Source organism: Rosa rugosa, chromosome 2 (genome assembly GCF_958449725.1).
Source record: "Rosa rugosa chromosome 2, drRosRugo1.1, whole genome shotgun sequence".
In the NCBI taxonomy this organism is placed as follows: domain Eukaryota; kingdom Viridiplantae; phylum Streptophyta; class Magnoliopsida; order Rosales; family Rosaceae; genus Rosa; species Rosa rugosa.
In genome coordinates this window covers 36,671,510-36,682,476 of record NC_084821.1, presented here as the reverse complement: position 1 = coordinate 36,682,476, position 10,967 = coordinate 36,671,510, and the positions used below count along the sequence as shown (strand labels likewise).

General features: G+C 39.4%; 2 protein-coding genes across 8 annotated transcripts; one reads left to right on the top strand and one right to left on the bottom strand.

The window, feature by feature from the left end:
* The first annotated feature begins 908 nt into the window (after positions 1-908).
* Positions 909-5,433, top strand: LOC133728239 (cyclin-D4-1-like). Of its 7 annotated transcripts, none has more exons than XM_062155639.1 (11): positions 911-1,503; positions 1,606-1,693; positions 2,282-2,402; positions 2,962-3,175; positions 3,284-3,354; positions 3,460-3,645; positions 3,769-3,823; positions 4,625-4,711; positions 4,813-4,911; positions 5,000-5,043; positions 5,165-5,433. In XM_062155639.1, exons 6-11 carry the CDS (start codon positions 3,602-3,604, stop codon positions 5,334-5,336), a joined length of 501 nt encoding a protein of 166 aa, XP_062011623.1. In that variant the 5' UTR covers positions 911-1,503; positions 1,606-1,693; positions 2,282-2,402; positions 2,962-3,175; positions 3,284-3,354; positions 3,460-3,601; the 3' UTR covers positions 5,337-5,433. The 7 variants fall into 7 exon arrangements, 3 of the variants coding, with proteins under 3 accessions (XP_062011624.1, XP_062011623.1, XP_062011622.1); XM_062155638.1 differs by having other exon boundaries at positions 912-1,503; positions 2,254-2,402; XM_062155640.1 differs by lacking the exon at positions 1,606-1,693 and having other exon boundaries at positions 909-1,503.
* A 4,442-nt stretch (positions 5,434-9,875) lies between these two features.
* On the bottom strand, positions 9,876-10,967 carry LOC133730697 (AP2/ERF and B3 domain-containing transcription factor At1g50680-like). Its single transcript, XM_062158242.1, has one exon. It carries the CDS (start codon positions 10,965-10,967, stop codon positions 9,876-9,878), a length of 1,092 nt encoding a protein of 363 aa, XP_062014226.1.

Here is a 10,967-nt window from a genome sequence, read left to right as displayed (position 1 = left end):
CTGCATAAGCTCAATACAATCACATAAACATCCAAATCTATGAAATCTAGCCCTTGAATTCTAAGATAGGGCAACAACCCCTTTCATCTTCTTCATCAGATCGATCACAGAGAGACTATTACAGAAAACCCAGAAGCCAAAAACGAAGAATTATAGGGAGAGGAATTGGTGTGAGACATTTCTTGCTTTCTTGTTTTATCTGTGAAACTCGGGTTAAGACTATAAGTTTTGCTTCATTCTGGGTACTGGATATGATGAAAGAGAGGGATGAGAAAGAATCAGAGAGGAGTGAAAAATAATTTCAAAAGAAGATCTGGGATTAATCTGGGATTTTGATGTTGTAGAGGTTGTTCCTTTCTCTCTTTACCTGTTTTGATTAATCTGGGATTTTGATGTTTTGTGAGATGTGGGAATTAGGAAGAGAGATACCAGAAGGAAAGAGGGAGAAGAAGAGAGAGTTTTGTCGATCTGGGTAGGAAGAACAGAAGAGAGAGACGCGAAAGAAAGAGAAAGAAGGATAGAGAAACAATAATAAAAAAGAAAAGACAGATGAGTATAGCACTGTCAAATTTGACAGTTTAGTTTCAATATGTCATCCACGGTGGCAATGGCATATGGGTTGGAGAGTATTTTCATATGTCATTTATAGCTGTTGGGCTGCCATGTGGATTTTAACACATCCATTAGAGATGGTCTTAGAGTGTTTTGGGTAAAAGGGAATTAAAAAAACTTAATGGGGTAAGTGGGAAAAAAATCTCTAAAAATAAGGTAAATGGACAAAAACAAAAAAAAATGTAATATTCCATCGAAGACTCTTGAAAGCCATGATTGACTAGTGGTATGTACTCACAAGTCATAATGTTTATAGACATTAGTCATAGTCGTCAACCTCCCGATATTGCTGTGTCCAGATTACTGATATGGGATCATTGAGAATGATGTGGAATACTTTATCACTTTGTATGTGAGTCAAGTCATGTTGTTGCAACCTAACCGCCCTGTTCGAAATTTGTTTGTTTGTTCTTTTACAATACTTGTTCTAGTTCAAACAGAAAAACAAGCGAGGGTGCAACGTCATAGTCAGTTAAGGTTGTCATCACATGCAGACATGCTCTACTAGTTCAAAATCAGTCACAAGTCCGAGAAAATTATTAAACTTCAAAACAGAGAACTAGCAAAATCAAAAGGTTCTCTACTCTAAATGCCCATCTCCTACTCAATTGCCCCTGCCATGCCACCTGTTGATCTGCTCAAAATTAGCTGAGATGGGATTGTCCTTTCTTTGCTGCTTGGTAATTGAGCTTCGTGGAGGAAGGGTAGCCTGTCCAAGTGGTTCTGATGGTTTTGGTATGTCGATTATGCTCTCCTAACCACACCGGAAAAGCCCAACAAGCCAACCAAAGTTGCTCTTCCGATTTGGCCGTAAATGATGAAAACCAGGCTCCACTTCCGGCAACCATTTACTACATTTCCTCTGAGAATCTCAAAGATTCCAAGATTCAGGTAATTTAGAATTTTGGGTTTTTCATTTTTCTTTCGACTCTTTTCCAATATTTAGAGCATACCCAATTGATATTACAATACATTTTGAATTTTTGATTGAAGGACTGGATTCAAAGGATTGGACTCAAATGTGCGATTCTCTCAACAATGCTAGGCGTTTTGCTCTGCTCTTTTGGTGCCTACTCTCTAAGTAAGTGTTTCTTTCCTTGGCTCCTATTCTATTTTTGAGATTGATGGTTTTGTTGATATGTATATGCTGATTATATGTAGAGAGAAAGTGATGGTGGTACTGGTTTAGTAGCCACTCTCATTGTTCTTCAATTTGAAATCTTTACTTGCTTGCTCGCTATTTAACCCAGTACCGATTGATTGCTGATAAGTGTTTGTAGTTTGCGAATTTGGACTCTGGAGCCTGGAATCTCGTCTGGGTTTTATCTGTTTTGATTGTTTGGGGCTTTAATTTGGGATTGGGTATCTGGGGTTTTGCACTTTGGCGGTTTGCAAATTTGGTTATTGGGTTTTATCTTGATAATTTCTGCACGGAGATTTTCTGTGGATTACAGAAAGGTTGGAACTGGGTTTCTTTGTTTGTATGCATTCCTGTATTGTTCTTTGTTTCCCCTAAACGCATGCAATGAAAATGAAATCGTAAATAGGCACTCCAAGGCCCTTGAAAATAAAGAGATGCATAGAATGAAATTAACTTCAAACATTTTAATGTTAATCTTCACAGTCATTTTCATTGCTCAGATTCCAGATTTTGGTCTTCGCATTGCAGAAAGACTGTCCTTATGGACTAAGCAAGTAAGAGTTAGCTCTGGGAATGGGATGCCTCTTGGAGATGGCCATATCTGGAGATAATATGGGCAGAAGGAAATTCTAGGAGCCAAATATCCCAGGTACATAAAGACTTTCCTTAATCATACACTGCTACACAATTCTATAAGCCATACATTCCAATCATTGCAGTTACGCTAATTGATGGCATGTACCTTTTAAAAGGTGAAGTATAATACATTAGATAAAATACAGTACTTGCTTACTATGTGTATCTTGAAATTAAACTGAAACACAGTAGCTTTCAAAGGCATACTAGCCTAGCTAGCCTCCTTCGCGTGGTTGAAATTGAATCAGTATTCTCTGTTGCATGTAACAACACCCAGAGATGTCCAAACTTTTTTCAACATTATCTAGATATGTTGGGGAGAAATTTGGTTAATATATAATTTTATTGTCTGAAAATGGCATTGGCTTTTCAAATGTCCACTGTTATACATATGTGATGTCATATATATAGTTTAATATATAATTTGATGATCTAATCCCCTTTTGCTCCGCCAAACTATGATCAATACGTGTTATTACTCACTAATATTTTTCCCGCTATCTTTTTGACTTATACTTTTCTGTTTTGATTTTGTGTCAGATTTTAAAAGTTATCAGTATTTTACTTTTCAGGTGATTTTGATTTTGAAGCAGAGGATTTAATCTTATTGAAGCAGTTTTATGCCTATATGTCGAAAGGAACGACCAGGTGCTGATTTAGTATTCATGACTGGGTGGGAGGATATCAGCTGTTTGAGGGATCAACTTAAAGCCCATCCTCTTTTAGGTGATCCCTACCAGGGTTTTGCTTATAACCTGCCATGGGTCAATGGCCACGTCTGAACAGGTTAGTTTGTCTCAATATCTGCCTTTACATCAGTATTAACTCATGAAGCTTCAGGATATCATGGTACTCTTACACAGTTTCACACACATATTTTTTTCCTTATTCCAGGTACCTCCATTTTTAGTTCGAAAGGTGTTCACGCAGATATTATCCTTTATCAATGTTCAGTAATTCAACAGGTATCAAGTCTATGCTCATACTTGAGGTTGCCCTTGATTGGTATATTTTTTAATACAAATATAATTATTTGTTATTATCCCTCATATATTTATATTTCTCTGTAGCCTTCTATTACGATGAGAGTGCTGTTTGTTTAGTAATGGGGAATATGTAAAAGCTGGTTTGGCTGAGTTGGAGAATTGGTGCTATTGTATTGCCTTGCCTTATTGTATTATAAACTCTTACAGTCTTACTGAATAAACGAAGATGCAGTACGCAGGTTCAGCTTGGGATGAACTCAAGCATATTAGGCAAGCCATTGGATTCCTGCTATCTTCTAAATCTTATGTTATATCATTTCTCTCTACTTCCAGTAACAGTGGTGAAAGCAATAAATAGTAAAGTTGTCCTGAAATTTTACATTTTCTTTTCAGGTTACATCAAAAACCCAAAAAGACACTTGATGGAAGAAGCCATGACCTGTGCTCAGTAAGTAATGTGTAAGCAAGGAAGAAGTAAATACATTGCATGTTGCTGTGGGTAATTGTCTGTGTAAATACTTTGGTTGCAATATTGCATGTTATTTCCTGAGAATAGACAATTGCATGTCGCCCAGTTTTTTAATTTTTTTACTTATTTTTTTTTGTAATATTGCATGTTGCTTCTTGAGATATTGAGGAATTCTTTGGTTATTGTACTTGAATTCTTTAAACATTGCATGTTTCCTTTCTCTGTCATTTATCAGCCATACAGAGATAGAGCTGAAGTTTCAAACTGAAGCAAATTTAGTATATAGTGTTATTGTGTCTCTCATGTTTATTACTTTTGAAACTCTGTCTTTGGTTTAGAACATGTCCTACTCTTCTCTACTCTGTTCAGAAAAAGTATTGATCTTTACACCATTTTTGAGATTCAAAGAAATTAGAGGCTATTTTGCAGAAGAATCTAAAAGTATATCCTCTTATGTTTTAGGGAAGTTTGATGGTAATGGGTAGTCTTTTGTTTAGATATCTCATTATGTAATCCCATAGTCTTATTTTGGTTTGGTGGAGAATCTCTTCTGTTTCACTTTTGGGGCCAAAGCCAATTGGATATTTGATTTGTGTTTTGTGGTCTTACACTTTACCCTGTTCTAAGCTGTAAATGCCAAGGACCAGAGTCGCCCAGCTAGCAAATTCTGACTTCATTTTCGCCTTGGCTGCTATTTTCTTCTGTTTTCTTATGAACCGTCTATACTCAATCTTTTGTTTGATTACAAGTTATTGATGAATTGGTTACATTTTTTGACAGGCAAATGTGCATTTCAGCTTCGGACCTCTGTGTCAATATCTATCTGTAAGCTACTTGGATCGCGGTCTTTCAGCCTATGAAATACCTGTAAGTGGGGAATAAGAGGATGACTTGGTACATTGTCTGTTTTATTGCATCAAAGTCCATTGCTGATTGCCTTATTGTTTTCTGCATAAACCAATATGCAGAATGGCAAAGCTTGGACTATGCAATTGTTGGCTGTGGCATGTTTGCCCCTTGCGGCCAAAATAAAGGAGATTAATGTCCCACTCTACCTTGATTTACAGGTCAGGCTTTGGTCTCATTTTAATTTGATATTTCTTAAACTTTCTGATTTAGTTGTTTCGGTTCCTAACGATTTGAGCTTTCACACAGGTGGCTGGGTTAAAAAATGTATTCGAGGCCATTGAGAAGGAGATGTAAGCAGTTACTCCATTTATCTGAACTATTCTGATTTAGTTGCTGAGATGTAAGAGTTGTTTCCTTACTAGGAAGAACACTGTCTCAGCCCTAAAATGTTGCACTTCAACATTTATGTAGGTGCAAGTTTCTAGATCTTCTGTTCAACGATTCATTTTTGGTTGAACAGAAATATGTTATCACAACTGAGGGTCATCCCCTTCCAGTGTTAAGTAGTTGGCAGGACAGGCTTCTAGCATCCAAACTAACTGGACTTCAATCAAGGTCTTGCTTCTACCAAAGTGTATACTAAATTATTCTTTAAGACAGTTGCTTTACTTTTACAATATGGCCTTACATCTTCAAGTTATATTGTAAAATGATACCAGCTTTTATAATATGTAAAATGGTAACATGTGGTTAACATTATCAAAAAAATTCCTACTCAATTGTATATAAAATTGAAGAAAAAAAGACACAACATCCCACGGGCGGACTATCTAGTATCTGCAAAATTCCTAGCTAGCTCTGAAGTAGATTACTTAGAAAAAGACAAGGGCAGTCGGTTTTATCAAATTAAATAACAACCTATCAATTAGTCTTAAGCTCAATTTGTTGTGTTTCGTTTTGATCCGAATCCCGGTTGGGCCTAGCTTGGGCAATCTCATTAACCTGGTGTATGTCCTGGTTTTTTCAATAGCTAGCACATCGATCCAATCAATCTGCATAATATATGTTTTTTTTTTTTTTGAGGGCAACGGAAGACTAATCCATTGATAGAAATCATGACGATCTCTCTCGGTCAAGCATGAAGGGTACAAGCACCCCTCATATTACAATGCAAGCTCATAGAGTACTGAAATCCAAAACAGAAAATCAAAAAAACTAAAATCCTAAAGGAACTGCTGAAAACAAATACAGAATTGAAAAAACTCCCTAACCCTACACTGTCCTAGGATGGAACCATTGGTCTGAACATCTTGACGCCTAAGATCCTCTTGGTGTACGTCGCAACACTCAACCCAGCCATAGCAACATCGTAGGAACAAGTACGGGGTAAAAGAGCAAGACATGTGTCTAAACGAGCATAACGAACCTCACAACATAAAATCAGAGTATCACAAGCAGCTACTCTACACAGCTCGATCACCTTCCTGATTCTCCTGTCCTGTAGGATTACCCGCTACACCGTTTGAATAGTGTACCGGGAATTGCAACAACACAAAACCCGGTAAGCTTTTTGCAAAGCTCGTATGAGTAAACAAGAAAGAACTGTTGATTTATTAAATTACAATTCAAGTAAAATTCAACAGTATTACGTCTGCAAAGAGACATCAAACCACTCATGGAAAACCACAAGGAATACATTTTCACAATCCTCAAATCACAATACACCACACTGGTCCTGCAAACACCCAACCCACATAACACCACTCTGGTCCATCCCAATAACACGTTAGAGCTCTAACTGCCTCGTTACCTCTGACACCTTGGCCTAGGGTCAAGCAACGGCAAAAATACTTCGGTTAACACTATAACCGTCGCGCTTTGGACATCCCCGTCCTCAGCACCATATACTTCGTTTAATAATAAACCGTCGCGCTTTGGACATCCCCGTCCTCAGCACACAACTTCGGTTAATAATAAACCGTCGCACCTTGGACATCCCCGTTCTCAGCACACAAACACTCCGGTTATCCTTAACCGTCGAACTTCGGACACCTCATCCTCAGAACCTTACATTCTCTAACTCTATACATCCTCCAATGTAAATCATGAATATTAACAAGAACTCATCAATCATGTTCATCACATATAAATATGGTAAGTCACATGTCAATTCATAATAATTTAATCATCCCAATTTCCACACTCTTCAATGTCACACCATTCACATATAATCACGTAAATATATATATACGTAATTATCCGCTCAGGGATAATCACTAATACCAACTATAGTTCACATGCAATAAAACCGAGAAATTCATTTGTATCGTAAAAATCATTTTACTTACCCATGGACCGTAGTTGATCAAGTCCATATGATTTTAAAACAAATATTTATTCCATAAATATTTTCACGCAATTACGACAAAATAAGGTAATTAAATTTATTCGGTTCGTAATATGAACCACGTGAGGTTTACTCACCTCTAAATTCCCGCTGCGTCTTCTTAACAGCTCAAAATACACTTTCACGAATCGTCCGCCAAATCAAACCGTCGATCACCTAATCAGACATGACCTTAACTTAGCCAATAACTCAAAAACAAAATCAAACGACAATCCAACGGTCGGATCGAAATTAAATGATGATCCAACGGTCGGATCCTCGCAGATCGCCTTTAGGATCATCCTCCAAAAATCATCACGAAGATCCAACGGTCAGATCTTCCTGAATTGTCCTTACTAACATCTCCGCTAATTTATACGAAAATCCAACGGACGGATTCTCACGAATCGCCTCCCTAATCACTGTTTAGCAATTATACGAAGATCCAACGGTCGGATCTTCGCCCATGACCACACAAAGCCACTGGGACAGTCATAAGATCAACATATCAAAACTACAAGTCCATCGGACGGTCCGATCTTCACATATCACAAATCGAACGATCGAAATCGATCGAAATCGTAAAATTCATAACTTAATCATATGATATCCAAAAATTGTGTATAATATATCAAAATGATCGTATTGAAATATAGAATCTGAAAATGTACAGAAACCATATTTTTGATCCCCGGAGGTGGCCGGAAATGGCCGCCGGAATTAGTGGCAGAGCCGCCGCCGACCAGCGCCAATGGTGTCGGGGCCGGGCTGCCCTTCTTCATCTCATCATGCCTAATGATTTTCCTAACTAGCATGTAAGCTGAAAATGACCGGAAGGAATAGAAATTACCTCAAACCAGTCGGTTGGCCGGAAAAAAACCCAGAAACCGGCGAGCTCCTAGTTCGACGTAAAAACTGCAACTTCAGGCCTCGATACCTTCTGGAAAGTTGTTCAGATCCTCACTCTGAGTTCACCAGTTCAAGAAACACTCAAAACAACGTCCTGTAGCGCGAGATATATCGATCGAAGCTTCGGTTTTCGATTTGATCGGGTCTGGCTTCCAGCCGCCACCACGAGTAGCGCCGCCGTGCAAGGCCACTTCTGGGAGCTTCAGGACGTTGAGCCGAGTTCGGGGATGAAGTTTGGGGGGAATTGGTGGCCGGAAACACGAGGAGGATGAGTTAGTTCGTTTTCGGGTGCAACCGGGTTCGAGCTGGTTTGCCAAACCTTGAGGCCGTGCCGGGGAAAAAGACGACGTCCAGTAGGTAGAGCAGCCTCAGGCGAAGCCAAAGGGAGTGATCCGACGTCTGGAGGTGGTTGATGGAGGAAGAACAGAGTTAGAGAACTAATGCTCTGTTTTTTTTTGAAGTGAAACAGAGTGAGTGAGAGAGAGATGCTAGTCTGCTTGTTAGCTCACATCAATTATGCATAAACAGGAAAATAAACAAGTCTCCGAGCTTTACTCCCTAACATCAGAAAGTTGTCTGCCACCCTTTTTCTTTTATTAACAGTAATTCCACTAAGAGTTGTCAAAACAGGTTATTACAACATGCTACCTCCCAAAAAGTCCAACCCCGAGCCCAACCCAAGTGTAAAAGAAAAAGGGGAACTGAACCACAGGCCCAGTTCTCCAGACTGCATAGCAGCTAAGATCGGCAGAGGCCGAAAACCCCACTGCCCAACCCATCGTCTCCCAAACCCAAGTTGACCGGGAGTTGACCTGTCCGAGCGGCAGCCTCTGCCCATCACCGCTCAGGCAGCCGCCAGCGACTCTCCCCCATCATGAGAGTTGGAAAAGACCTTGCCTTTGGTCTAAGTCGGCGAAAGAGACGCCGCCGCTAAAACACGACCCTCTTCAAAGTCCGAAGCCGGACGCCTGCCGCCCAAAGATCGGCGCCGATTCACTCCGAGTGGAAAAACGATTATGCAGGAAGAGCCTCCCCCGCAAGCCTGATGCCGACCACGGCCGTCGACCACAACTCAGCCCGAAAGAACCAAAACCGGACTCGACCACAACTCAACCCGAGATCGAAGTCTCGTCCTCCTTTGTTTGGAAAACGATGCCGGAGCGCCCTGCTGCAGATCGGAGCCAAGGGACGCCGCCGCACTGCTCACGAAACCTAGGTTTAGGTTTCGGAATCGCTCCGACTTTTTTATATATATGCATATGTTTAATTCATAATGTTTAGTTATATACGTTTTTTGAAGTTCAATATCTTTAATTTGTTTAATGTAAGAAAAGAAAATTGGAATCAAGGATAACGATATATAACAAGAATTTATAGTGATCCGAAACGTTGTATCCTCATTCTATCAAAATAATAATAATAATAATAATAAATCATAACTATTAGAACGTGTACATTTTGTTTGTATATGAAAGTAAGGTTTGTACCGTATTGTATGTTAACTGACTTAAATCCACTATTACTTTTTGTGTTAAATTGTTATGTTTGTTGCAATACATGACCCTCAGCTAAGACTCTTTTGAGGATATCGGAGTTTATGTATTTTTGAAACTGAAACATCTGATCTAGCAACAATATCAAAGCTCGAAAAAAGTTGCGAAACTTATTGTGATTAAAGAAAACAGAATATGGCGCAGACAATAGATCATATTTTACAAAATCAAGTACTGTCCAATTTCTGAAAAGATTGGTCAACCATCAAAATCAAACTAGTTTTCAAACTAAACCTACAAAGCTCAAACAAAAAAAAAAACCCTGGAACATTTAAAGGGTTAACTAATGATAAGTCTGAGTCTAACCACAAAATTCGAAAAAGAAATAGGCTCATTAATTTTCACCTACGACCATACAAACACCAAAGAGCCTAATTCTTTTATTATCACCATTAACTTGTGGCGTTTCATCAATAACCTCTGCAATTTGCGTCTTTATGTCATCTTTCTCCTCTCCAAATTTCTTGGCATGCAAGGGGGTAAGGGCGGGGGAAACACATAGGCCAGCATTTTCAACAATAACATCAGAACTTTCAGCCCGGTCGATTTTAATCATGTAGAATGACTTGGCCTCCTTGTCTCCTTCCCTAATGTGGCACTCATAGAACCTGATAATGTCATTGGCTTTCAAAAGACTCTCCTTTACAAACCGATTCCAACCCCGGGTGAACACAAAGCTTTGGCTGCTCTTCCAATAACAGTACCTGAACTTCCATGGCCTCATGTTTTCATCATAAAATGACAGCTGCACATCAGGAGCCGGGTTGTCATCCAACCCTCCCTGCATGGATTCATCAATACGAGGGAAGTATTTAGTTGCATAATTTTTGGGTATGACAAGTCTGTTCAGCTTACCAACATCGCTTGGCGTCAGCTCTTTTTGGAAGAGTTGTTTGTGCAAGATATCTCTTTTGCTTTGTTGCACCCTAGCTGAGTTACACTCGGCCATTCCTATTTTTTGCATACTTTCTGCTGCCTGATGAGACATGCGAAATTCTAAAAACCTAGCCTGGTAAGTCCCGTCCTTGATCATGTTGAGAACAGCTTCTTGGCTATAGAGATTCTGAAAGTATGGCTCTTGATCAGTGACCTTGGTCCATGCAAAGTTCCTTTGGCACTCTCCGTTGCGAAGCTTGATTGCAGCACTATCATAAGCCATGGCTGCATCCACCTCAGAATTGAATGTTCCAAGCCAAACCCTATTGTGATTGGCATAGATCTGAGCACCCCAGTGGCCATTTTGTTGCAGTACAACTCCTTTAAATTTGGTATTGGCAGACAAATTGCTGCTCCCATGACTCAAGCGCTTACTCTCTTGGACCAAGAAACCAGTGATGCTTGAAACAGAAGCTTCTGCTTGATACGTCCTCTTCTGCCTTGTTGTTGTGCCTGCGTTTGATACCATGCTTGACAAATCCTCTTCCAT

Excerpts from the sequence above, each read along its gene's own strand:
- LOC133730697 (XM_062158242.1), bottom strand. The coding sequence starts at position 10,967 with ATGGAAGAGGATTTGTCAAGCATGGTATCAAACGCAGGCACAACAACA.
- LOC133728239 (XM_062155640.1), top strand. The coding sequence starts at position 3,602 with ATGCAGTACGCAGGTTCAGCTTGGGATGAACTCAAGCATATTAG. Across the intron at positions 3,824-4,624 it reads GAAGCCATGACCTGTGCTCA|GCAAATGTGCATTTCAGCTT; the intron begins GTAAGTAATGTG and ends ATTTTTTGACAG. Across the intron at positions 4,912-4,999 it reads CACTCTACCTTGATTTACAG|GTGGCTGGGTTAAAAAATGT; the intron begins GTCAGGCTTTGG and ends GCTTTCACACAG.